Source organism: Labeo rohita, chromosome 3 (genome assembly GCF_022985175.1).
Source record: "Labeo rohita strain BAU-BD-2019 chromosome 3, IGBB_LRoh.1.0, whole genome shotgun sequence".
NCBI lineage: Eukaryota > Metazoa > Chordata > Actinopteri > Cypriniformes > Cyprinidae > Labeo > Labeo rohita.
Window position 1 is genome coordinate 4306775 of NC_066871.1, and position 27913 is coordinate 4334687.

The 27913-nt window shown below is 34.0% G+C and overlaps 3 protein-coding genes across 8 annotated transcripts; 2 read left to right on the forward strand and 1 right to left on the reverse strand.

The window, feature by feature from the left end:
• Positions 1-859: 859 nt before the first annotated feature.
• On the forward strand, positions 860-16700 carry hgs (hepatocyte growth factor-regulated tyrosine kinase substrate). Of its 6 annotated transcripts, none has more exons than XM_051105735.1 (21): positions 860-994; positions 3035-3119; positions 3234-3309; positions 3509-3601; positions 3988-4111; positions 4346-4398; positions 4483-4551; positions 4661-4785; positions 6282-6411; positions 7463-7561; positions 7652-7747; positions 7835-7873; positions 9509-9670; positions 9752-9965; positions 11676-11848; positions 11919-12059; positions 12271-12457; positions 12573-12706; positions 13675-13770; positions 13905-13991; positions 14121-16700. In XM_051105735.1, exons 1-21 carry the CDS (start codon positions 958-960, stop codon positions 14214-14216), a joined length of 2316 nt encoding a protein of 771 aa, XP_050961692.1. In that variant the 5' UTR covers positions 860-957; the 3' UTR covers positions 14217-16700. The 6 variants fall into 6 exon arrangements, with proteins under 6 accessions (XP_050961692.1, XP_050961693.1, XP_050961694.1 ...); XM_051105736.1 differs by having other exon boundaries at positions 6282-6393; XM_051105737.1 differs by having other exon boundaries at positions 6309-6411.
• A 44-nt stretch (positions 16701-16744) lies between these two features.
• zgc:103625 (methyltransferase-like 26 B) lies at positions 16745-20242 on the reverse strand. Its single transcript, XM_051105741.1, has 7 exons — positions 20181-20242; positions 19890-20092; positions 19625-19787; positions 19207-19266; positions 18211-18278; positions 17995-18073; positions 16745-16853 (listed from the first exon to the last, which is right to left on the reverse strand). Exons 2-7 carry the CDS (start codon positions 20087-20089, stop codon positions 16806-16808), a joined length of 618 nt encoding a protein of 205 aa, XP_050961698.1. The 5' UTR covers positions 20090-20092; positions 20181-20242; the 3' UTR covers positions 16745-16805.
• A 1947-nt stretch (positions 20243-22189) lies between these two features.
• Positions 22190-27911, forward strand: mrpl12 (mitochondrial ribosomal protein L12). The gene is made up of 5 exons (XM_051102333.1): positions 22190-22424; positions 24102-24294; positions 24802-24879; positions 26104-26241; positions 27463-27911. Exons 1-5 carry the CDS (start codon positions 22363-22365, stop codon positions 27577-27579), a joined length of 588 nt encoding a protein of 195 aa, XP_050958290.1. The 5' UTR covers positions 22190-22362; the 3' UTR covers positions 27580-27911.
• The last annotated feature ends 2 nt before the right edge of the window (positions 27912-27913 follow it).

Consider the following 27913-nt stretch of genomic DNA (forward strand, 5'->3'; position numbering starts at 1 on the left):
CACTGACATTTCTTAAAACATCTGCTTTTGTGTTCGTACATATTCATATAGGTTTGCAACATCATAAATTTGAAAAAAATAATACAGTCTGATGGTCTATCTATTGCTGATCTAATCAGTAACCACTTATGAGAAAATATAATAAAGAAATCCTTCTTCCTACTTTTGAAGGTCATAAAGTTAAAAATCATTCACAAAGTCTACTCTCTATCTAGTGTAAACAGTTCAGTTCAAATGAAGCCATTCTTGGCTTGCATTGTCTTGACTCTCCGAGCATCTCTGGCTGTGATTATGGGGGCTGCTTCTATAGACAGCAGTACAATACCGCTGTATGCTGCACCACCAGCACCACATTTACAATAGCTGCATTGTTTACTGCGCCAGGTAGTGACTCATGTATGACCTAATGCTATGAATGAAAATCCGGGGTTGTAAAATATAGAAAAGTAGTTATTGTTGTCTTGACAGCTGGAGTATAAAGGATAAAGGAACCTAAAGAGAGTGTGGTTGGCACCAGGGCTTTATTTTTATGTATGGGACGAGTGTTGCATTCAGGTACCTTTTTCACAGTACCCACAAATGTATAGGCAGTTGAAGATATGGCATGGCTTTCAAAAAATATACAGCATTCAGACTGGTACACACAAATGTTCTACATATTCTCAGTTCTTACTATTATGATCAATACAACATTTATTTATTGTGTCGTTGTGATAGTGCTATAATGGTCAATAATGCAGATAATAATATAATATGCTGCACTGTCTATATTATATATGTGAAAACAAATGAAAACGTGTCAGAGGATAAATAATGTTACTGTCACACAGACTTTTATCTGACATTTGCGTCATGTCGTACGCGCATGCGCGTGTTACCCGGCAGTGAAACTCGCTTATTCACACAGGTGAGCAACAGCAAAACAGACACAGAGCGTCCTGATATCAAAGACCAGAAATGGGCAAAGGCGGCGGAACATTTGAGAGACTGTTGGGTATGTGTTATATTTAATGTTTTCAGCGTTTATTTCGACTGTTAGAGTGATGTTATCGATGACACATAGATGAAGTGTCCGCTAATGCTAATGTTAGCACAGCCTGAACAGTCACGGGAACGTTATCATTTAACGTTTATTGTCTTTATTTTTCCTCACCGGAGCTTTAACACACCGGTGACATGAACTTAAACATGACATTGCGAACATTTTTTTTCAGTTTAACCGTGTGGTGTTGTAACTGTAGCTGACGAATCGTTTTTACGTAAGCTAGTTAGCAACACACATAAGCTAAAAGGTATTTTCGGGCCTCTTTTTCACAAGCTAACGTTACAGATAGCACAAATAGGGTTTAAAATAATAAACCCTATATGGGTTTCTCATTTTGTATACTTTGTCTTGTGTGTCTGAAGTCGTTGACAGTACGTTGTGTTTGTCTTTACCAAATCGCGCTGCTGAGTAGGCATTTAAACCGCACATTTAATTAGACTCAGGTTTTATAAACATTGTTGCGACGTTTCATATGAATATGTATTTACAGTCGCCCACACCTTTTGGAAAGGTGTAATTTGAGGATTTTAAGGTATTCTTGTTAGTCACGGTTGATTCTTCCTGTTTGCTCGTCTAATCGAGCGGTTCTGTGTAAATAGAGAGAGGATGTTTTGGCCCATTTGTATAGAGGTTCACCACATAGCAGTAACTTCCTGTTAAACATACCAGCTCCATTTTCAAGACGTCACGAAGTGAATGAAGCCATATGGAATATACTTGTATTTAATTATAGATTTGTATATGTTGCTTATGGGTTGTAATTTATATTCTTGATTTTGGGGATTGTGTAATATACTGGACAATATGTAAAATATTCATTATACAGTATATTTTTTAGGATATGTTAAGATATGTAACATTCTGAAAATTGTGATAATTTTAATGTGAGTTATTGGCCATCCAAATTAACTAATAATTAACTTTTTCCGCTTGTTTTGTTAATTTTTTTTTTATTAATATTTCGTAATATGTATTGTACTATAGGTTGGTACGTGTTGTTTATTTATTGCTCTGTAATATTTTGGTGCCTATAAATGGCGAAAATTAAATATGGTGTTCATTTAGTGGAAAAAATGTCTTGATTGATCTTTTTTTTTTTTTGAAGTAAAACATAAACATTAAGATATGAGTTGTCAAATGCACAATGTAATTTGTTTTATTTGCTTAATTTTTTAATCTAATATCATCGAGTTCTAAATTGGATATTACAGAATACTTAAATAATGTGGATGACATTATAATTTTTAAATTTCTTTTGAAAATTCTGTCATTATTTTTCTCACCCTCATGTTGGTCTAAATCTGTATGCCTTCCATTCATTTTTGAAACACAGATAAAGATATTTTTAACGACATACATCACAGAGACATCTATTTGGCGTTTGCATTTACATCTGCAAGACATTTTTAGAGTGTTTGTTTTTTGCAGTACGTCTATAGGACATTTCAGACGTCAAATAGACGTTTATTCAATGTCTTTAAGATGCTTATTATTTAGAATGTATGTAAAACTGACATCTTAAAGACATATGTCAGATGTTTGTACATAGCAGATGCTTTTGTATCCTGTATGCATGTGCCAGTGAAAAGATATATAGATATGCACTACCAGTCAAAAGTTTTTGGACAGTAAGCAGTGTTTCCCCTAGGATTCCAGCTTTTAATGCCTGTATCTGATAATCAAATATAGGCATTAAACATTTATTTTTAATTAAATGAAAATTAAACCCTTTTATTTGCTGCCAAATAAACAGAGTTTTTCTGTTATTATTACAATTTCTCCATCTGATTGTTTTATTTAAACTTGAAATAGGAATATTTATGTATCCGACTTTTATCTGGTAGTGTAAGATATATTTTACTATACCGTCAAACGTGGACATGGCCTTTTCTGCTTCCTTTTCTTAGTCTCAGTTTTCAATAAACAGACCTTCATCGAATTGATTCTAATAACACTTGATGATAAAACTGCTTCTTCAATCCTTCACAGATAAGGCTACCAGTCAGCTGCTACTGGAGACAGACTGGGAGTCCATTTTGCAGATATGTGACCTCATTCGGCAGGGCGATACACAGTAAGATAACATTTTCTAATGTGATTGCATTTCAGTGGAAGAGCAACAGTCATGTCTTGTGCTAAATATGGCCTTGACTTCCTTATATACAGTTATGTTATTTTCCACCACCAGGGCGAAATATGCGATTGGCGCCATCAAGAAAAAACTCAACGACAAAAATCCACACGTCGCACTCTATGCTCTAGAGGTAAGTATGAGAGCACTAGACCAGGGGTTTTCAAAAAACAACAAAAAGTAATGCATCAGCAGCACCAGACGCATGTGTTGTTAATGTTGCTTAATGTTTATACGTAGTTGATACAAGATTGTGTGAAATAAAGATGTTTTTGCATTATGCCTTGATTAGTCAAGGTCATGTGTATAAGTTAAAATATGCTTGTAAACAGGTTCTGGAGTCAGTGGTGAAGAACTGTGGCCAGACGATTCATGATGAAGTGGCCAGCAAGCAGACAATGGAGGAGCTGAAGGAGCTGTTCAAGGTGTTTCCTGCTAAACTCAACCTATATTCTGTTACTGTTGCTTTAAGAGTTGTCATTGGCCCTGCCTTTATGATCTTTCAAAGTGGGTCAGACCCAGTGACTCACGCTGCACTGTACTTCCTGATTGAGTCATGCGTCACATGTTTATTTGGCTGAGGGACGTTTCAGCAGTAATCAGAAACACGCTGTTCCTGGAGTTCTTTTGCTTTCTGATCCGTAATATCTAAAAGGTTTTGAGGTGGTTACATAGAGGCTTGATATATTTCTGCTTTTTTTTTTTTTTTTTTTTTTAACTAACTGGTTAGGCGACTTCTGAGTTCTGACTTTACAGCTTGGATATTGTTTTTGAAGCTGTCACTGACTGAATGTGACTCTCTTGTGTTTAGAAACAACCCGAACCGAACGTAAAGAACAAGATCCTTTATCTAATCCAGGCCTGGGCCCACGCCTTCCGCAACGAGCCCAAGTACAAAGTCGTCCAGGACACCTATCAAATCATGAAGGTGGAAGGTAAGGCTTTACGCAGATTCGTTAACATAAAATACATTTCTGAAGGTCGTTCACACATGTAGTGATTTGCAGAACCAGAATGATATGATACATTACGCACTGCTGCAGTTTATATTCAAATACTGTCCAGTGTGGAATTTAATTAAGTCGTTTTCAAATGCCAGTAAAAATAAGATGTCAAGCTGTGAAACTTTTAAGCTAAGATAAGATAACCAATCGCTTCAACTCGTTCAGGTCATGTCTTCCCAGAATTCAAGGAGAGTGATGCCATGTTTGCAGCGGAAAGGGTGAGATTAACTGAGTAAATCAAGCATGTTTTCCACACTCTGAGATGTTTGGTTTGTCATAGGTTTGTCTTGTTTCTCTCCCAGGCCCCTGATTGGGTGGACGCTGAGGAGTGTCACAGATGTAGGGTTCAGTTTGGTGTTATGACCCGAAAGGTATGTACAGTTCCTTTGAAAATCTATCATCCTTCATTATATAATGTTTATGAAGTGCAATGTATATGTTAGTTTTATGATGCATAACTGCTGCTGGCTCTTTATTCAGCACCACTGCAGGGCATGTGGGCAGATTTTCTGTGGGAAGTGCTCTTCTAAGTACTCTACCATACCCAAGTTTGGCATTGAGAAGGAGGTGCGTGTGTGTGAGCCCTGCTTCGAGCTTCTCAACAAGTGAGTATACGGAAAAAAAGACAGATACCTACTTTTTTGCCTTTATTTTTGTTGTTTGAGAAAGGGTATTCACTTGTTTTGTTTTTTTTTTTTTAAAGAATCTTCATATAGCTAGAACATATACATTATAAAATACATTATATAAATATATATATTATAAATATATATATTAAAAATATATGTATATATATTATATTATATATATATTAAAAATGTTGTCTGGGGTGAATTTTCACTGCAGAAAACTAGGGCTGTCAAACAATTAATCGCATCGAAAATAAAAGTTTGCGTTTACGTAATAAGTGTGTGTACTATATATATAAAATACACACACATGTATATATTTTACAAATATTTATGTAAATATTTTTTATTTATATATAATTTTACATAAGATATAAATATTTAATATAAATCTAACATATTTGTGCTGTGCTGTCAAATGCTTAATCATGATTAATTGCATCCAAAAATAAGTTTTTGTTTACATAATGTGTGTTTGTACAGTGTATATTTATTATGTAAATATAAATACACACATGTATGTGTTTCAGAAAAATGTTGTTTTTATATTAAAAATATATCAATAATCAAAATATATAATGTATGTATATTTATATATACATGTACACCATATACACACACACACACACACACACACATTATGTAAACAAAAACTTTATTTTGGATGTGATTAATCGTTTGACAGCAAAAATTTTCTTAAATGTATACATGCATTTGTGTGTATTTATACATGTAAATCTACACAATACACACACATACATTATGTAAACGCAAAGTTTTATTTTGGATGTGATTAATCGTGATTAATCGTTTGACACCCCTACAAAAAAAAAAAAAAAAAAAACAATGCAATAATTTTTGAGAAAACATGACACAAAAATCAGAAAGAAATTCCCACAAAATCCTTCTTTTAAAAACTTTTTGTACATGTATGTATGCATGAATGTATATATGTATATATTTACACACATATTATGTAAACTAAAGCTTTTATTTTGGGTGTGATTAAGTGCAATTAATCATTTGATGGCACAAATTGTTCTTAAATGTATACATGCATGTGTGTGTGTGTGTGTGTTTATACATATAAATGTACACAGTACACATACCCATACATTATGTGAACACAAACTTTTATTTTGGATGCGATTACAAAAAAAAATAACAGCCCTACAAAAAAAAAACAAAAAAAACCTGCAAATTGAGAAAAGCCGCCTCAAAAATCTGAAAAAAGTCCCACAAAATCCTTCTTTTAAAAAACATATTATTTTTTTATTATATGACTGTTGTTCAAACCAGTCACTTATGACCAATCTCAGGTTGTAGCTGATGTAGGCATTAGACAGAAAGTTTCTTCATATCTGTGTAATGTTGTCTTGGAGTTGTCCCTTGGGATTCTCATGTTCATAAACCTGCTGACCCCCAGAAATTTACCAGAATGTGTGTGTCTTCTAACCCCTCCTCCTCACCAGCCACCCCTCCCTCTCTCCCCCTCCTAGGAAAGCCGAAGGAAAGGCCGCCAGCACTGGGCAGTCCGAGCTTCCCCCTGAGTACCTGACCAGCCCTCTGTCCCAGCAGTCTCAGGTAGTGCCCACCGAATCAGTAAGTAGTTACATTTCATAGAGGGCTCACTCTCATGGGCGTCACAATTATGAAGCATACCACCAAATTTATTGAAACGGACAAGAAACCAAATAGTTTATCATTCATTCACAAGTTTATTTGGACCTTGAATGCAAAGCAATTTTGAGGCTCATGAGTGAGAGCACGTATTACTGTCTAGTTTGTGTTTACTGTCAGTCCAAATCCAATCAGTAATAAATGCAGTATTTAAAGGTGAAGTGTATCATTTCTGTGCCACTAGTATGACCAAATAGAATTGCTGAAACAACAGCTGGCTGTTTTAGGAGTAGTTAATTTATTATAATATGATAAGGTAAGGGTTTTTTTTTTTTGTTGTTTGTTTTTTTGAAAGACAAAAGAAATTGACTGAAGATACAGTAAAAAGAAAAACAGTAATGTTTTTTCAAGTTGAAATAAACCATTTTCCATTGTAACATACTTTACAGTGTAATTTATTAATGTGATGCAAAGCTGAATTTTCAGCATCGTTACTCCAGAGTCACATGATCCTTCGGAAATCATTCTGATACGCTGCTAAATTTTGAGAATGTTAATGTTTTTCAGGATTTTTTTTTATGATAGAATATCAAAAAATATGAATGCATCATTGCTAAATTAATTAAAAATCAGATTCACACCAGTGACAGTTTGCGGTTTCGTTTGGTGTAGTTAATAGTGTAGAAATTACACTCTTCACCTTTAATATAGATGCACAGTATATCAATGATCATATCAGTATTGGTGTGTTTTTATTTTTATTTTTTATTTAGTTTTGTCTTAGTGAAAAGCCAGTGATTTAACCTTTTTATTAATTACTAATTATTAATTATTCCTAATTAATCTGTAAAATCCAATATTTGCCAATATACATATATTTTAAATAACGCAAAAATAGTGTCAGCTAAAATTTCTGCATTTATGCGCTGATAATATTTCTATTAAAACAAAATCTAACTAAAATGTGTATAGTGCCCTTTGCTCACCTTCCTGTTGTTTCTTCTTGACTTCCTCTTGCTGCTGTGCTCCTCAGATGCCTCCTAAGAGAGATGAGGCCGCACTGCAGGAGGAAGAGGAGCTGCAGCTGGCCATCGCACTGTCTCAGAGTGAAGCGGAGGAGAAGGAGAGGATGGTACGATGTCTACGTGTGCACTAACATCTATCAGCCAACCATTCTGTCAGCATAAATAAAGTGTCACATGATGATTGTGTTGGTTTACAGAGACAGAAGAACACTTACTCTGCGTACCCCAAAGCCGATCCCACTCCTGTGACTTCCTCTGCCCCTCCTGTCAGCACTCTTTACTCTTCACCTGTGGTATGAAACGTTCATTTAAGTAATTAATTGAAACGCCTTGTCTTTTTTTTTTTTAATGGATAAATTGTGTCTATTGTTACCTTTCAGAATTCATCGGCTCCATCAGCTGAAGATGTGGATCCAGAGGTAAAAAAAATATTTTAAAGGAATAGTTCCCTACAAAAAAAGTTTATTTAATTTTAAATGTGTGTTAGGAAAGTAGATATGTGACCCTGGACCACAAAACCAGTCATAAGGGCTGAAAGCTGAATAAATAAGCTTTCCATTGATGTATGGTTTGTTAGGATAGGACAATATATTTTTTAAAGTTGTCCAAATTAAGTTCTTAGCAATGCATATTACTAATCAAAAATTAAGTTTTGATATATTTATGGTAGGCAATTTACAAAATATCTTCATGTAGCATGATCTTTACTTAAATACTAATGATTTTTGGCATAAAAGAAAAAAAAATCATTTTGACCCATACAGTGTATTGTTGGCTATTGCTACAAATATACCGTTTTACTGGTTTTGTGGTCCAGGGTCACGTATGTCAATGCTGTAGCAGAATTCAGTTATTCAAGTGTTTGGAATTGGTAGGATGAATTTATTTGTTTTGTTTTTGACAGTCTGTTACGTTCACCTAGGCTGTTTTTATTTGATCAAAAATACTGTAAAAACAGTAATAATATGAAATATTATTAGAATTTTAAATTACCTTCAATATTTTAATATGTAATTTATTCTTGTGATGCAAAGCTGAATTTTCAGCATTTTTAATAAACTAAAATGGACTTTTAAAAATGTTTACCATTTTTAAAGAATCTTTTGTAGATTTTTTAAAATAAGTTGGCCAAAAAAACAAAAATAATTTTTATAAAAAAAAAAAAAAGAGATCAAGATCGTGTATCTGTATATTGTTTAATTTTAAATCTGTATCTGCCATGCAATAGCATCAATTCAAATACTACCAACGTTAATTTAAAACAAATGATAGTAGGGCTCTCACTAACGATTGTTATTATTTATTTTTTTTGTAATTGAGTAATCTGACGATTATTTTGACGATTAATCGAGTAATCGGATGATAATTTTTTTTTTTTTTTTTTTTTTTTTTTTTGGGTCCACTCAATCTGTAATGTATGGACATATCTTTATGATAGAAAAGCTACAGCCACTGTCATTTCTTGAATATGTGAACATCAAAATGTGTAAACTGTGAGGTTTTAAACTTATTTTGAAATCGCGATGAGCGGTTAGCATATAGAGAAGGATATTCTCTTGTGTTTGCGTAGCTTTATAAATGATTCACCTTACAAAGCTGATTAAGTGGTGCATGTTGCTTTCCGAGATGAATGTTATAATAAACCCAAACTCGCAACCAACATGCAGAGATGGAGCTTGAGACACTCCACACATGTACATAATAACAGTTTGCGTATCAGCATTTACTGTGAATGGAGCCGCTCTGACATACATAACCTACATGCATGTCAATAATTAAAGCGCATATATTAAACCTGCCTCACATGTATTTATTCAATTGAATTGTAGCGTTTGTGAATTCACAATAGCATTATACTTTATGATTTTTAAATGGGTTTCATATATGGAATGCGCCACTTCCAGTACATAGCGGATTACTCAACACGAGCAACATGCAATCAAGGGTTTTCAAAATCGAATACTTGAATAGAATATGGGAATCGTTGCTGCCTTAGATGGTAAAATATGAACAACCTAATCAGTGTATTTAAATAACATTTAAATTATTTTCAGCTGGCCCGTTACCTAAACAGAACTTACTGGGAGAAGAAACAGGAAGAGGTTCGCAAGAGTCCCACCCCCTCTGCTCCTGCTCCAGTTTCACTGGCTGAGCCTGTGCCAATCAGCCAACCAGTGGAAAGCCACGCTCCGGTCCAACCCATCAACATAGTGGAGGTACTTGGAGCACTGAAAATGGATAATCATGAACATTTTCAATTATGTTGTGCACTGAACGTCTTGTGTCTGTCTCTGCAGCAGCAGTATCAGAATGGAGAATCTGAGGAGAACCATGAGCAGTTCCTGAAGGCCTTGCAGAACGCCGTCACCACCTTCCTTAACCGCATGAAGAGCAACCATATGCGTGGCCGCAGCATCACCAACGACAGCGCTGTGCTTTCTCTCTTCCAGTCCATCAACAACATGCACCCACAGCTGCTGGAAATACTCAACCAGTTGGATGAAAAGAGACGTGAGTCACGTGTGCTTGTTTGTGTCTAAAGCCCATTTCCACCTGGTATCAACATCCACACACAGAGCTAAATATAGGTGTAAATGGGGTCCAAAGTGTGTTGTGATTTGATCTGAGGCTGCAACAACTATTCAACAAAATCAATAATTATTGCAAATGAAAATAATCGAAACATAATTTCATTATCAGCTAGTTAGGTCTTTCCTGTGAGCATAGAAAACCTCTTTTAGTAATTTGTTAATGCCAAGTAGTGAAAGACACGCATTTGATTTTTGGTATTAAATGCTTAATTTTAATCAATTTATATTTTGCAAAACAAAAATAATTGTTGTTCAGTTGTTAGTACATGATGCAAACACACTAACTAATGTTAACAAATTGTACCCTTTATATGTGGTCGTCCGATGGCCTATATTTATATGATATTTCGCTATTTCATTTAAAGATAAGAGAATAGCACATGCATAACTGCTGCAAAGATTTATATATATATATATATATATATATATATATATATATATATATATTTTTTTTTTTTTTTTTTTTTTTTTTTTTGCTGCAAAGGTTAAGTAATATTTAATAAAATAATTAGAATAATCAATTTGTTTAAACAATCCTAATAAATCAACAATGTTTTGATTTCACACTATTTAATTTAATGATAGTAAATAACACATCAGTAACTGCTGCAAATATATATATTTTTTACGTTTACTAAAATAATTAGAAATACATTTAAAATGAATACATTTTAATTTAAATGATTGTAATAAATTTGATGTTTTTCCCAAATAAACAATTTAAATTTCATTTTTTTACATGATAAATTACATCATAAATAAACCAATTTTAGTTTGAATGTTCCAAATAAATCAGGTGATGTGCCTTGATTTCCCACTATTTCATTTAATTATTGTAAATAACACATCAATAACTGCTGAAATTGTTAGAAATAAATTTAAAATGAATACATTTAAATTTAAATAATCAAAATAAATTGTTTTTCTCCTATTATATAATTTAAATATAGTAAATATCACATGCATAACTGCTGCAAAGATTTTTTAAAAGCAATGTTTAATACAATAAAAATTACAATTAAAATAAAATAAAAAATAAATACAAATCCATACATAGAAACAAATTGGATGTTTTCCCCAATGTGTAATTTAAATTTCTCTCTATGTGTCATTTTGATTTCTCACAATTTAATTTAACAATAGTAAATATCATGTGCATAACTGCTGCAAAGAAATGTATATTTGTTTACAATATTTACTAAAATAATTTGAAATAATTTGAAAATGAATTAATTTCAGTTTAAATAAATCATCTCATTTATTTTAATCATTTTTTTTTTTCACAATTTAATTTAAAGACAGTAAATAACATGCATAACTGCTTTTGTATTAGTTTACTGTATTTACTAAAATAATTAGCAATAATTTGTATAAAATAATACATAATTTAATAAAGAATGTGTAAATGAATCAGTATGTATCAAATATAAATTATTTCAGAAACTGCTGCCTCCAAGCTGTTAACTGCATCTTATCTTAGTAACTTCCAGTGTGGATAACTAATCTTTCCAAATTAGACAATTTACGAATATATTAGCTTGGTGGGTTGCAGTTTGAAAGTATCGTCCCTAACATTTCTGAATTATGAGGTCCCTTGTGATATGAATGTTGTCTCCTCTCTCTCGCACAGTGTACTATGAGGGACTTCAGGACAAACTGGCACAGGTGCGTGACGCGCGGGCGGCACTGAACGCTCTGAGAGAGGAGCACAGGGAGAAACTGAGACGGGCTGCCGAGGAGGCAGAGAGACAGAGACAAATCCAGCTCGCCCAGAAACTGGAGATCATGAGGCAGAAGAAACAGGCAAGTTGCTTTTCTTTTGAGCCTATGAAACATGTGATGAGCGAAAGCTGACTGTGATTGGTTACTGCAGGAGTACCTAGAGATGCAAAGGCAGCTCGCAATCCAGCGTCTGCAGGAGCAGGAGAAGGAGAGACAGATGCGCCTGGAGCAGCAGAAACACACCATTCAGATGAGAGCACAGATGCCTGCCTTCTCTCTGCCTTACGCACAGGTGTGCACTGCTGCATTTACACATTTGACACGTTCATTGTGCAGATCAATGAATCAGCCGTGATAACTATACAAGTGATGTATGTATTTGTTAAAGTTTGCTTTTACTGAGAATTGTAGGGTTGGACAATATTAAAATTAGTATATTGCTTTTCAATTGTATCAAGTAGTTTTTAGATCCCTATTTTTAATGTACTGTTTGGTGCTTGTAGATGCAGTCACTGCCGCCTAATGTGGCAGGAGGGGTGGTATATCCTCCTGCTGGCCCTCCCAGCTATCCTGGGACTTTCAGTCCTGCTGGTTCAGTGGAGGGGTCGCCCATGCATGGAGTCTACATGAACCAGCCTGGACAGACTGCAGCCGGTGGTCCATACCAGGCCATGCCTGTATCAGCTACAGGTCAACCAAACATCTTTCTTTCTCTCTCTTATTAAAAATATTTTAATTAATAAACTAGTTCAGCTACAGTTGTGGCACTTTTTGTTTAACAGATTCTCTGCTCACTTTCTTTTAGATCCCAACATGGTGAACGCTTACATGTATCAGACTGCAGGCACCAGCGGGCAGCCAGCTGCCCCTGGACAAGCCCCTCCCACAACCACCCCTGCCTACACTAACTACCAGCCCACACCCACACAGGGCTACCAGGTCAGAAGATTACATCTGTACATTTACCTGAAAATACTTATTTTACTGCTTTTGTAACATAGTGTTGTTATTGATGAAAGCCCATTTCTAATTCTAAATAAAGGTAATTGTGACTTTTTATCTAACAATTCTGACTTTTTTACTCAATATTGCGAGTTTTTAAATGAGATTTGTGATACTCGGACTTCTAAGAAAATATGTTTTGTTTTGTTTTTTTTCCCCCTCGGAATTGAACTTTATAACTTGCAGTTGCGAGTTTGTCTCACTATTCTGCGTAAAAAAAAATAAAATAAAAATAAAAAAGTCCAAATTACGAGGAAGAAAATTCAGAATTGCGAGAAATAAAGTCACAATTTTAACATTTGTTCGTAGAATCGTGAGTTTATATCTCTCAATTCAGACTTTATAACTCACAATTCTGAGAAAAAAAAACTGAATTGAGTGCGAGATAAAAAGTCGCAATACCTTTTTTAAAAAATGTTATTGAGTGGCGGAAACCAGCTTATAATAGACTTTTTTTTTTTTATATACATCTCACAGTTCAGATTTTTTTTTTTTCTCATAAGTGGGTGATATAAACTCAACTTTGATTCATAGAATCCAAAATTGCAAATAAAAAAAATGTATAATTCTGAGAAATAAATCAGAATTGCGATATATAACTTGCATTTACTTTTTTACTCAAAATTGCGAGTTTTAAGTGAGAATTTTCATCATTCTGAGTCTCTTTTTTTTTTCCAATTTTTGAACATTACAAGGAAAAAAGTCAGAATTGTGAGATAAACTCACAATTCTTAGAAATAAAGTTGCACACTTTTTCTCAGAGTTGCAAGTTTTTTTTAAATTCAGAATTGCAAGAAGTCACAATAACCTTTTACATTTTTTATTTGGAAGTGGACTTCTCCTTTAATGAGTTGTACAGTTTAATTTGATGGTTTGGCGTGAATGTTTAAATGTTCTTTTTGTAGAACGTGGTCTCCCAAGCTCAGAGTTTGCCCCCTATGTCCCAGGCTGCTCCCACCAACGGTATTGCTTACATGGGCTACCAGCCATACAGCATGCAGGTACGTTTTACTGTATCATAGATTTTTTTCTACATTACAACCTGTATTCCTCAGATCCATACTTACACAAACCATATGAGATGGAAAGTTTGAAGACTGTGCTGTTAACTGATTGCTGTTAACTTCTGTTTTAGAATATGATGACCGCTCTTCCAGGACAAGACCCCAACATGCCTCCCCAACAGCCCTACATGCCTGGACAGCAGCCTATGTATCAGCAGGTCAGCAGTTAAATGTAGAATTTTTTTTTTTTTTTTAAATCCCTGTGGGAAACTGAAGGCAAAAAAAGTACTTTTGGAACCAAAGTGTGCTGGCACTGTATTAATCTGAATGGTGCTGTTTTTAAACAGATGGCTCCCCCCGGCGGTCCGCAGCAGCAATCACAACAGCAGCCGGCACAGGCTCCTCCGGGCAGCGCAGAGGCTCAGCTCATTTCATTTGACTGATCATAGCTCATCATATGCCTTTACCCACCAGGTCCAGCACACTACATTCAACTCTCCCTTACCCTGCCACCTCTGGGTTTATTACCCCACACTTGCTCTCGCTTCACTATGTTCCACAAATACTGAAGGTGTACAAATACTGTAAAAGCATTTGGCTGTCTGAGTCCCCCCTCCTCTCCCTGTCTCTTTGAATGAAGGAGGAGAGGCTACAGATGGAGCTGGTGGGGAACCTTGTCTCTTAACTGGATGAATCTCACAAAACTCAATGTCTAGATCATATTTTACCCCATTTTTTTGCTTAAAGAAAATGAAACCTGTTTTAGACCATTAAAATTTTTTTGTATTGTGACATTAGTTATGACGATTAAACTTGTTTCCTTGCTCCATTCGTATTATTGTGATGCAAAAATTGGTATATCATTTAAACTATCAAGTAGCTACATGGTATTACTTGTTGTACTGCCTTTATCCTGATACCATGATTTAAAAATGACTGAATATTAGTAATGAGATTTACAATGGGAAACAAAAAAACAAAACAAAAAAAATATCTTCAAATTTGGTAAAAATATGCTTTGAGAATGTTGCAAAAAGTCTTAATTGTCCTATAATAAAATAGCTTTTTTGTGTGTATGGAAATGTATAAAGCTCATTTCTGCAATATTGAATAGTCATAATTATGACATCAGTTAAAATACAATGTCAAAATGACATTGTATTTCTGTTGTTTTATAATTGATATCATAATTTCAACTTATGTATCATAATGTCTTGTTTTAACATTGAAAGTCATTGAGATTATTAGATAAAAAGATTATTAATGTCAATTAATGTCATAATTATGACATTTTATGTCAGAAACTTGTCATAATTGTTTTGTCAATCTCAATTGTGACTTACTATCTCATAATTTAGGTTATGACTTTTTATCTCAGAAAATGACAAATGAGAATATCTCATACAAAGTTAAAATTGATACTAAATTTGTACTTTGTCGTAGTTTTATCAATCTCAATTGTGACTTAGTATCTCATATATATTTTTTTATTAAAGTTGAAATTACACCAACTCAAAATTACAATTCAAAATTATGAGATAATTTCTGCTTTGTCATAATTGTCATAATCTCAATTTTTACTTAGTATCTCATAATTTAGGTTATTATTTTAAAGTTGAAATTAGACTGTCAGTTATGAGAGTTACAATTATGAGATGAAAAAGATGTCATAATTGACTTTTTATCTCAGAATTATGATCTCATACAAAGTCAAAATTACAATTCAAAATTGTGTTCCCATGCTAAATTTCTACTTTGTTATAATTTTGTCAATCCTAATTATGATTTAGCATCTCATAGTTTATTATTTTAATGTTGAAATTACGCTCATAGTAATAAGAGTCAGAATTATGAGATACTAAGTCAGAATTGAGGTAAGTCAAAATTATGACTTACTATCTCTTTGACTTTTTATCAAAAAAGTTTCACCAAAGCTTAGGTGGCAGAACTGAGATTCTATTAAAAATATGACCTGGATATGTTGTGAGATTCATCCTACCGCTGACTTTCATCTCTAGATTTCTGCAAATGTAGTTTTTCCTTGATGCGAAGTTAGTCATTCTTGCCATAGAGAAACAAACACAATATGATGCGAAAGACACGACATAACCATCCTTTTGTCTCATATTTTTCTAAGACGTGTTTGCATGAGTGAATATGTAACAGCCTTATTTTTTTTCCTCTATCTTCGGTTAAGAGACTTGCTGGCTTTAGCAGAGGTCGCTGAGGCGTCATAGCAGTTTTCCAGCTCCGATTTGCTCTGAAATGCTATAAGATCATGTGACATTCCAGTGCTGGTTTCCATGTATGCGATTCTAGAAATATTTCAGAAGCTCTGCGTTTAGGATCAGTGTTGTGGAATCCTTGCTAATGATTCATGCGGTAGACGGTGCAAACATTGGCTTCTGTTGTATAATTAACAGCCAATGAGATGTCAACTTAACTGCCATTTATTTGAAATAAACAGGCTGGTGTTTCCAGGTACTGCATGTAAGTTTGCCAGACGTCACATCCGTTTGTCTTTGCTCGTGGAGTGGCATAGCCAGGGGTTCAGACCTGACTGCGCAAAATTAGACCAATCGATCGATCTCAAAGCTGTGGTTTCGTCACCAGTTAATTAGTGCAAAATTGAGTACTGGATCAATTGCAGACAAAGGAAGTCTATTTTTAACAGTGATTGTAAAAACTGTTGACAGCCTGTGGATGGTTTTGATGGATGACGTGAACGCTGCATGTTTGTAACACACACACACACAACCGGTGACGTCTGTAACCCCTTTAATATCATCTTTATTCCATACTGATCCGCCTCATGTTAAAAAGATCATATTTAATAAATATCTTGTTCTTTTATGGGTCACACATTAGTGGAAATGTTTCTTTTCTTGTCTCTGAAGGTATGTGCACAATAAAACAATGTCAATCTCTTTATTTGTCTTTTGAAGACTTTGTTTGAAAACTAAAAGAAAGAGAAACATCGTAAATATTTTATTCTGCAAACTGGATCCATGTTCACGGATTGGAAAGATTTCCTACAGTTTTCTGAAGACAAGGCATTTGTTACTCTCAGGCATCTCGATCTGTTGAATAACACACACCAGACAGATTATCAAAGCTGGTTTTAAATCTGAAACTTGTTTTGAATCCAATTTAATCAAATTAAACTAAATTATTAAATAGACATAGCAAAATGTGTTTTTCTTAAAGAAAATGAAGCCTGTATTTAGGACCATTCAGATTTAGTGCCAAGTTGGCAATTAAAGGAAACCTAGTGTGCACCTTTTTACAAGATGTAATATAAGTCTTGGGTGTCCCCAGAATGTGTCTGTGAAGTTTCAGCTCATAATACCCCACAGATCATTTATTATATCATTTTGAAAATGCCTATTTTGAGTGGAAGCAGAAACACAATGTTTTCGTGCATGTCTCTTTAAATGCAAATGAGCTGCTGCTCCCCGCCCCCTTTTCCAGAATAGAGCTGTGCCTTTACAACTTATAGCATAGATACGTTTAGTTTAGTTTTGATTATGATGTCTATCAAGCTGAAATCATGCCGTATCAGTTTAAACTTCTGATAAAGGGTTTTCTGAGCGAACAGAAAGCGGCTGTCACGGCATGTAAATACTAAACTAACTTCTCTTTCATGTTTCATTGCGCTTAAACTGTCAAATACACACAAATTTATTTTATTAATCGACTGCTCTCTTGTCTCCTCTGAGGCTGGGACTCTAAATAGTGATTTGTGCTCGTCTGTGCAGTCAAACACGGAGCGGTTAACATGTTTTCCTCCAATTTTTGCCATGGTATTAGAACTGGTACACCGTTGTCGTTCGCGAAAAAATGAAGGCGCTGAGGGTGGAAACATGTAGATTAAGGAGTGGTAATATTGTAATAAGATCCTCTTACTATGTCACGTGGGGAGCAAAATATGAGCGGCTCATTTTCACATGCTTGCAGAGAAAGGCTTACCAAAACAAAGTTAATTGGTTGTCCCTTTTCACATTTTCTGGGAGGGCAGATGCACCTGGGACCCGATTTTACCAAGTCAGATTCTCATGATATGTCCGTTTTAAATAAAAAAAGAAAAATGAGAGACGTCCTAAAATAGGCTTAATTTTTCTTTTTTATTTTGGGGTGAAATGTGATTTGAACTTGACATGTTTTTGTGAGATTTGCCCAAGTATTTCTAAATCCTAATTTAAATAATTAATTTCGCCTCACCATTCGTTCCATTCTCATTCCGTTACTGAACGCCAACTGTCTGAGCACATCGACGTCTGGAAGACCCCAGTCCGGGTTCCTGATTGACAGTTATAAAACAGGGCAAGGCAGACAGTAGGTTTGTAAGCTGAAAAAATGTCTACGTATTTCATCTTTAAAGTTAATAAATACCAATATATTGCATATTGAAATAGAAGCAACGGTTTGAAAACTCACATCTGGCGTAACGTCTGGTCCAGTTGTTCATTGCAGATTGGGGTGATGGTCCCATTGATAGCATACGGCTGAGACACATTTCATTCCGTGAGGTTATTACTATATGTTGTTTATCAAAAACATACAGTCAAAAGTTTACATACACCTTGCAGAATCTGTAAAATGTCAATTATTTTACCCAAATAAGAGGGATCATACAAAAGGCACGTTATTTTTAATTTAGTACTGACCTGAATAATATATTTCACATAAAAGACGTATACATATAGTCCACAAGATAAAATAATAGTTGAATTTATAAAAAAAAGACCCTGTTCAAAAGTTTACATACACTTGGTTCTTAATACCTTGTTACCTGAATGATCCACAGCTGTGTTTTTTTTTTTTTTTTTTAGTGATAGTTTGTCCTGAAGTTAAACTGTCTGCTATTTTTCAGTAAAATCCTTCAGGTCCCACAAATTCTTTGTTTTTTTTTTTTTTTTTTTAGCATTTTTGTGTGTTTGAACCCTTTCCAGCAATGTCTGTATGATTTTGAGATCCATCTTTTCACACTGAGGACAACTGAGAAACTCATATACAACTATTACAGAAGGTTCAAACACTCACTGATGCTCCAGAAGGAAACACAATGTATGAAGAGCCAGGGGGTGAATACTTTTGCACAGAATGAAGATGTGTACATTTTTCTTCTTTTGCCTAAATATCATAGTTTTCATTTAGTACTGCCCTTCAGAAGCTACAGAAGATACTTACATGTTTCACAGAAGACAAAATCAGTTGCGTTTACCCTGATCTTCAAATGAAAAAATTTTCACCCCCGGCTCTTAATGCATCATGTTTCCTTATGAAGCATCAGTGAGCGTTTGAGTCTTCTGTAATAGTTGCTTACGAGTTTCTCAGTGTGAAAAGATGGATCTCAAAATCATACAGTCATTGTATGTTTCATATACTCAACTGTAAAACATCAAATGAAAATGATACAATACTCAAACTCACTCCGTAAGTCATTAAAAGGCCATTCTGTTTCAGTATCTGCCCAGACCCTTTAAACACACCCTGTGGATACAAGACTACATTAATGCATTTTCAAAACTGTATTTAAATACATACAATACAGTTCAAAAGTTTAAAAGTTTTTTAAAAGAAATCGACATTGACTTAATCAAAAAAAGACAGTAAATCTATTTTAATTTCATATAAAAGCTGTACTTTTCATTGAATTCTACAAAAAAATAATAAAAAATTCAGCTTTGCATCACAGGAATAAATTACATTTAGAAATATATTTACTTAGTTACTTATAGTTACTTATTTTGTGAAGTGCAAGTATTTTTAATAGTCTGCTATATATAAAAATACACATTTAAATAAATTAAAAAGTAATACATCAATATTATGTATATTGGCATCATACCTCTGCAGTGGTGAAAGGGCTGTACTGAAGCAGATTTATTGCTATAATAATGTCACAGGAGCTTCGTGGAAGTCCTGCCCATTTCTCCCAGGGTTCACTGGCATCCAGAAACACCGGCTCCAGCACTTTTTTTGCTTTAGTGGCTCCAATGTAAGCTCTGATGCTGCAGCAGAGACGCCACATTACAAACGCTTATGATTCTATGATATGCCTCATAATGGCTTGTAATTACACAGTCACAAAGAAAAGAACTTGTGTACTTTACCTGTTTTGTGCTTCCTCCTTGATGTCTGATGGCTGCCATGTTACAAAGGGCATTTCTTGAGCGAAGTGCACCACATGTTGCCCTGTGCCTGATCCCAACTCGAGACCAAACAGCTCACGGTGAGACTGATCCTCCAGGAGCTCCCAGAGCACCGACAGCAAACCTTCCTGACTGCGCTCAGCTGCAGGAGAGAGCAGCATGATCTGGAAAAGAAGGGAATATTTAATGGACGTTCTCTATTTATTTCTGTATGCCAGGACTGTAGGTGTTACATATGTTGCTGATCCGTACACTGCGCTGTTGTTCGGTGGAAGTGGAAGCGCTCAGTGATGGCTGATGAAACAGCAGATGGAAACAGGAGATTACCTGGATAAGAGGCTTCTGTCTGCTCCTCCCCTTCTTCTGCATAACCCAAGAACTAATGTTTATGGCTGAAAATAACTTTGTTAACAAAGAAACAAAGCATGCAAAATAACTTTATTTTGGAATTGTTTTGAAGTAGAATAATATTCTATTTGATTATTATTATTCCTTTTCATACAGATTGGAATTCTTGATTCTAAATAAACCCTTGTTTCTTCTGGCCATAAATAACATTTGTATAACAAATAAAAAAAAAAAAAACATTTTGAGCTATAGCCACATAAGTTTTATTTTATTTGATCTTCATTGTATTTTATTTCATTTTTTAAATTTATTTTGTTTAGTATTTTTCCATATGGGTCCGTAGTTTTTGTATTTTATTTTATTTCACTTTTTTGTCTAAATTTATTGAATTTTCTTTATTTTATTTTATTTTATTTTATTTTATTTTATTTTATTTTATTTTTTTACTTTATTTTATTGTATTTTACTTCACTTTATTTTACCTCATTTTATTATTTTATTTTACTTTATCTCATTTTACTTCACTTTATTTTATTATTTTATTTTACTTATTTTGTTGTACTTTATTTTATATTAGTCTCTTATATATTAGTCTCTTACTTTTTATTTTATTTAAATTTATTTTATTTTACTTTTTACTTTATTTTATTTCATTTTACTTTTTTACTGTATTTTATTTTACTTCACTTTATTTTACTTTATTCAATTTAATTTAATTTTACTTTATTTTACATTTTATTTTATTTTACTTTTTTTACTTTGACTTTATTTTACTTTTTACTTTATTTTATTATATTTTACTTTTTAATTTAATTTAATTTTACTTTATTTTGTCTTATTTTATTTTACTTTTTTACTTTACTTTATTTTACTTTTTTACCTTGACTTTATTTTACTTTTTACTTTATTTTATTATATTTTACTTTTTGATTTTATTGTACTTTATTTTACTTTTTATTTTATTGTAGTTGTTTTTTTTTTTACTTTATTTTTATTTTACTTTATTTTTCACTTTTTTTGTTTTAATTTATTGAATTTTCTTTATTTTATTATATTATATTTTATTTTATCTTATCTTATTTTATTGTATTTTACTTCACTTTATTTTACCTCATTTTATTATTTTATTTTACTTTATCTCATTACTTTATTTTACTTTTTTTACTTTATTTTACTTTTTTTACCTTGACTTTATTTTACTTTTTACTTTATTTTATTATATTTTACTTTTTGATTTTATTGTACTTTATTTTACTTTTTATTTTATTTTATTGTAATTATTTTATTTTACTTTATTTTTATTTTGCTTTACTTTTTTATTTTATTTTACTTATTTTACATTTTTATTTTATTGTACTTTATTTTACTTTTTATTTTTTTTTGTGGTTGTTTTATTCTACTTTATTTTTATTTTACTTTATTATATTTTACTTTTTGATTTTATTGTACTTTATTTTACTTTTTATTTTATTTTATTGTACTTTATTGTACTTTATTTTTATTTTACTTTACATTTATTTTATTTTATTGTTTTATTTTACTTCATTTTATTTTGCTTTACTTTTTTATTTTATTTTACATTTTAATTTTAATTTATTTTACTTTATTGTATTCCGTTTTATTTTACTTTATTGTGTTTTACTTATTTTACTTTAATAAATAAATACAACGAGATTAGATATTTCTGTCAGCGGCCTTAGAGACTTTTATGTCATTTATGTAATGCGACTCAGTTTAGAGACTTTTATATTAAAATGCATGTATGCAGGTGTATGTAGGTTTCTATTTCTTTGCTTTTTCTTCCATATTTTTGACCATTGTTTTCAGAGACTATATATCTTCAAATTAAAACATTTATTTTAAAAAGGGGGGTTTTATGAAAGACCGTGACAGGAAGATTTTAAATAAAGTTGTGTCCCTCCGTCGCGTTGCATTGTGGGTAGGTCAGGAAGAGCCAGTGGAGGACGCCATGTGCTTCTGCTAGAGGAGGATCTGACAGTCAGTCACGCACCGAGAGAGTTGTGTCGCGGGAACTGGCCGGTCGTTTTGTCGCGTTCACTGAATCGGTTAGTCGTGCACTCGGGTCATGATGTACTGCAGCAGATACTGCGTCCGGATCGCCCTGCGGGCCGCGGCAAACACACACCGGTAAGAGCCTGATAGAAGTGCCCGCGTCTGCCAGCGCTCAAGGACAGAGAATTTACCGAGAACATTTCACATACTAGAAGTGTCCGCGGCATCGCTGTCAATAATACATACAAACAGATATTATAAAAACCTAAAGTGCACAAATTTGAACTGTGATGTGCTCAGATGAGCTTCTGACAGAAGATGAGGAGCATCTTTATTCTGCAGCAGAGCTCAATCTCTGAACCTCAAAAGTGAGGGGACGTGTATGTAATAGTGTACTTCATAGCGTTTTAATGTTTACTTGATATTATAGTAACGTTACATGAATGACCGTGTACCGGTTTAGAAGGTCACGTGACCTCTGTTAATGAATTATAAGTGCAAAATTACCTCTTTTCATTTTAAGCGGTGGTTAACCGATATCTGAAGAGCAGTGAGCTGACATGCAGGCTGAGACCAACTTGAAAATCTGGGATTTGTTTTCTTGTTAACACTTGGAAGCTAATTTAAGTGGTTAAATTTAAGTTGATGTGGAATTCATACGCGTTTAATATGATTATTGAGTCGTTAATTAAATGTAAGCACATTTGTGACATTGACCATGTGAACTCCTTTGTACTAAAGGTTAGCAGTGGTTATGCTAACATCCTTAAGTTAAGAAACCCTTAGTATTAGTAGCTATCACTAATAATCTTACAGTTATAACGAAGGATTTGCTTAGTGGGTTTGTTGCAAAATGCTCAAGATGCTTTTTTGATCTTCTCGAATCATGCTGGAGAACATAATCATGAGGTTTATGTGTAGTTTATGCTTAAATTGTTATGCTGATAGTATCGTGTAACAGAAAATGCTAAATAGATGCAATTTCATTAATGATGACTGTATTTATAATACAATTAATGAAAACAAATTAGTAGTATACACAGTTGTTACTTTTCAGTGGACACCTGCTTACATGGTTGTTACTGAATCATAAAAGTAACTTGAAAACTGAGTTTGTGTATTCAATCAAAAAATGTGACCCTGGATCACAAAACCAGTCTTAAGGGTCAATTTTGAAATTTGTACTTCATATGAAAGCTGAATAAATAAGCTTTCCATTGGTGTATGGTTTGTTAGGATAGGACAATATGTGGCAGACAGACACTTATATATGAGGGTGTAAAAATTAAAATATTGAGAAAATCGCCTTTAAAGTTGTCCAGATTAAGTTCTTAGCAATGCATATCACTAATCAGAAAGTAAGTTTTGATATATTTACGGTAGGAAATTTACTAAATAATCTTTACTTAATATGCTAATGATTTTTGGATAAATACACACATGGGACTTAATGACTGGTTTTGTGGTCCATGATCGCAAATGTTTATTATATAATGCACATCACTTTTTTAATTTGTTTTTAAAAAGTCTCTCTTTCACCTGCATTTATTACAGTAAAAACAGTAATATTGTGAAATATTATTGCTATTTAAAATATCTGTTTTGTGTTTTAATACATTGTAACATGTAATTTATTTCCTGTGATGCAATACTGAATTTTCAGCATCATTACGCCGGTCTTTAGTGTCGCATGGTCCTTCAGAAATCATTCTGATAGGCTTATTTGCTACTGTTTTGCTAACAGAGTGCAGATGCACTGTACAATGTTTGTTGCTTTAAGTTTACGTGATCATTATTGTTGTCATTTTACAGACAAAATGTACAGACGGCAGCACTGTGTGCCCTGCGAACGCTCAAGACCAGCCCTGTCAGTCCGTCTGATGCCATTGCAACACCTTCTCTTGATGGGATGCCCAAGCAGTACTCTCCCAAAATCCAACAGCTGGTCAATGACATCGCCAGCCTCACGCTTATAGAAGTGTCTGACCTCAATGAGTTATTAAAGGTGCAGCGCACTGTCAGAACACCAGCCGATTCACAATGTTTAATGCAAGATATAGAAATCTAGTTACAAATACTTAATATGTGATGTTTCTCACTAAATGAACACAAGGAAGAAAGACATTGAATCATGTTAATTCATATACACCAGTGTCACAATTATGACAAATGATGCATAGTGTTGGATATTTTAACTGTGAATTCTGTAAGAAATTTTGTGTGATGACACAAAAAGTGCTTAATTGCATTGAATGTGCACTTCAGATATTTAAAGTATGTTTTTGAAAACGTAAAACTGTCCTTGCAGACAATATTAATGAAATGACAGGCCACTTAAGTGTACCACCATCCGACTGAATGGTCAAATACATTTCTTCACTATAGAATGTGTGGTACATATAATCTGAAATCAGCTGCAGAATCATTGTGAATATTCACTATATTGCCCAGCTTGAATAGTATATAGCCTTAATTCAAAAAACTGATTTAGATGTGTTTTTGTCCCCTTCAGAAAACTCTGAACATTCAGGACATTGGAATGATGTCCATGGGCTCAATGGCAGCAGTAGCAGCTGCTCCAGCTGCTGAGGTATGTCTAATGTTTTATGACTTCAAAGGAGAAGTTCAGTTCCAGAATGAATTTCCTGATAATTTACACACCCCCATGTCATCCAAGATGTTCATGTCTTTCTTCAGTTGCAAAGAAATTAAGCTTTTGAGGAAAACATTCCAGGATTTTTCTCCATATAATGGACTTGGTAGCCAGGTTGAAGGTGTTTCAAGTTTCAATGCAGCGTCAATGGGCTCTACATGATCCCAGCCGAGTAATAAGGGCCTTATCTAGCAAAACGATCAGTCATTCTTCTAAAAAATAATAGATTTATATACTTTTTAACCACAAATGCTTGTCTTGCATTTGCTCTGCAATGCACACGAACATCATCAAACATCACATAATCATATTGGAAAGCTCAAGCATGATTAGTTCTTCATCTGTGTACTCCAGTTCAAAAAGGTAAAAAAAAAAAAAATCTCCGTGACATTTTCTTCTTCAACTTCAAAATCCTCCGACATTGTTGTTTTACCTTTTTTGTACAGGGCTTTTGACTTTCTGTGCACTTTTGCTTTTTTACACACTGGGTTGGTACTTCCGCCTGTCTTGTGTGCGTGATTGCATAATGCGTGAGGTCGAGCTAGTGCAAGATGAGCATTTGTGGTTAAAAAGTATACTTTTTTTTTCCTTAGAAAATGACATTGTTTTCGCTAGTTAAGGTTTATTCTTCAGCTGGGATTGTTTAGAACCCTTTGAAGCTGCATTAAAACTGCAGTTTGGAAGTTTAAAGCATTGGGAACCATTGAAGTCTACTACATGGAGAAAAATCTTACTTAAAAACATACTTTCTTTGCAACTGAAGAAAGAAAGACATGAACATCTTACACTCTTAAAAATAAAGGTACTTTAAAAGGTTCTTCACAGAGATGCCATGGAGGAACCATTTTGGTTCCACAAAGAACCATTCAGTCAAAGGTTCTTTTAAGAACCATCTCTTTCTTACCTTTTCATAATCTAAAGAACCACTGATCTATAATAGAGAACATATATATAGATCAGTGTAAAGAACCCTCTTTTGCCACAAAGAACCTTTTTGTGAACAGAAAGGTTCTTCAGATGTTAAAGGTTCTTTTTGGAACCATTTAGACAAAAAAGTTCTTAAGTTTTAAGAGAGCAAATGGTTTTTATCTCTATGAAAAAGCAAAATGACAGTGGGCAAGTAATGTATTCTAGTTTACTAATGTTTAACTGAATTTGCAGGCGGTAGAAGAGGACGCGGCACCTGCGAAGAAAGAGAAAACCCATTTTACAATCAAACTGACAGAATTCAAGGCGGCTGATAAGGTGAAGCTGATTAAAGAAGTGAAGAATTGCATGGAGGGTCTGAATCTTGTACAGGTATGGTGTTTTAAGCAATTTGCAAATTTCCTTTTTTAGGCCACAGTGACATGAGGGCTAATTTTCTTTCAGTCTCTTTCTGGCACGTATCAATTAGTTGTCTATGTAATTTGTTCCCAATCTGTTAGATGTGACCCTGGACCACAAAACCAGTCATAAGGGTCAATTTTTTGAAATTGAGATTTATCATCATCTGAAAGCTGAATAAATCTGAATAAATAAACTTTCCACTGATGTATGCTTGTTATGATAGGACAATATTTGGCTGAGATACAAATATTTGAAAATCTGAAATCTAAGGGTGCAAAAAAGTCAACATATTGAGAAAAACTGGCAAATGTTCCTAGCAATGCATATTACTAATCAAAAAGTAAGTTTTTATATATTTACGGGTAGGGAATTTACAAAACATCTTCATGGAACATGATCTTTGCTTAACCTAATAAATTTTTTTTTTTGGCATAAGAAAAATCGATCATTTTTGACTCATACAATGTATTGTTAGCTATTGTTAGCTATTACAAATATACTTGTGCTACTTACAGGGGTTGGACAGTGAAACTGAAACACCTGGGTTTAGGCCACAATTAGTATGCCGTTTGGCCTCCTTTTGCAGCCAATACAGCATTATTTCATCTTGGGAATGACAAATACAAGTCCTGCACAGTAGCCAGAAGGATTTTGAGCCATTCCTTTCGCAGAACAGTGGCCAGGTCACTATGTGATGTTGGTGTATGAAAACATTTCCTGACTCGCTCCTCCAAAACACCCCAAAGTGGCTCAATAATATTCAGATCTGGTGACTGTGCAGGCCATGGGAGATGTTTAACTTTACTTTCATGTTCATCAAATCACTTTTGTCACCAGTCTTGCTGTGTGTATTGGTGCATTATCATCCTAATACACGGCACCACCTTCAGGGTACAATGTTTGAGCTGTTGGGTGCACATAGTCAACCTTCACACTCTGCTCTTATTGGTGGAATGTGCGATCAGTAAAGACTGGCCACCAGGCTGCATAAATATAGCCATGAAACCTCCAACACTATATTGGCCAGTGTTTCAGTTTCATTGTCCAACCCCTGTACAACTTGTTTTGTGGTCCATGTTCACAAATATCAGTAAATAGCAATGTAGCTCACTAGATTCGCAACCCGTTTGAGACTTACTACTGATGAGTGTTGTACTGTCCATCACTAATGGTTTTCCCTCCCAATTACAGGCTAAGAAGCTTGTGGAGTCTCTACCTCAGGAGATCAGGGCGAATGTGTTTAAAGACGAAGCAGAAAAACTAAAAGCAGCACTTGAAGCAGCAGGAGGCACTGTGGTCCTGGAGTGAATATCTGCGCTGGCCCTTAATCACTTGTTACCTGTCAGTCATCGTTTTGTTCTGTTTTGTTCTTTTTTACAGGAAAGGATTTTGAAGAAATCAAATAATGCCTTTACAATGACCATATGGTCCACAAGAGATGGTCTGGGTGTTGAACTCACAGACTGAACTCTAACAGGCTTTGAGCCTGCAAACACACCACTCGACTCCTCCATCTGTCCTTTAGCTACACATGTGCTGGGCAGGATGGACGGAGCTGGTCTGTCGCTCTGAAACTGGGGCTATCCTGACAAAGGGATGTGATGCTATTGCTTGTGGTTAAATAAACATGTTATACTGTACT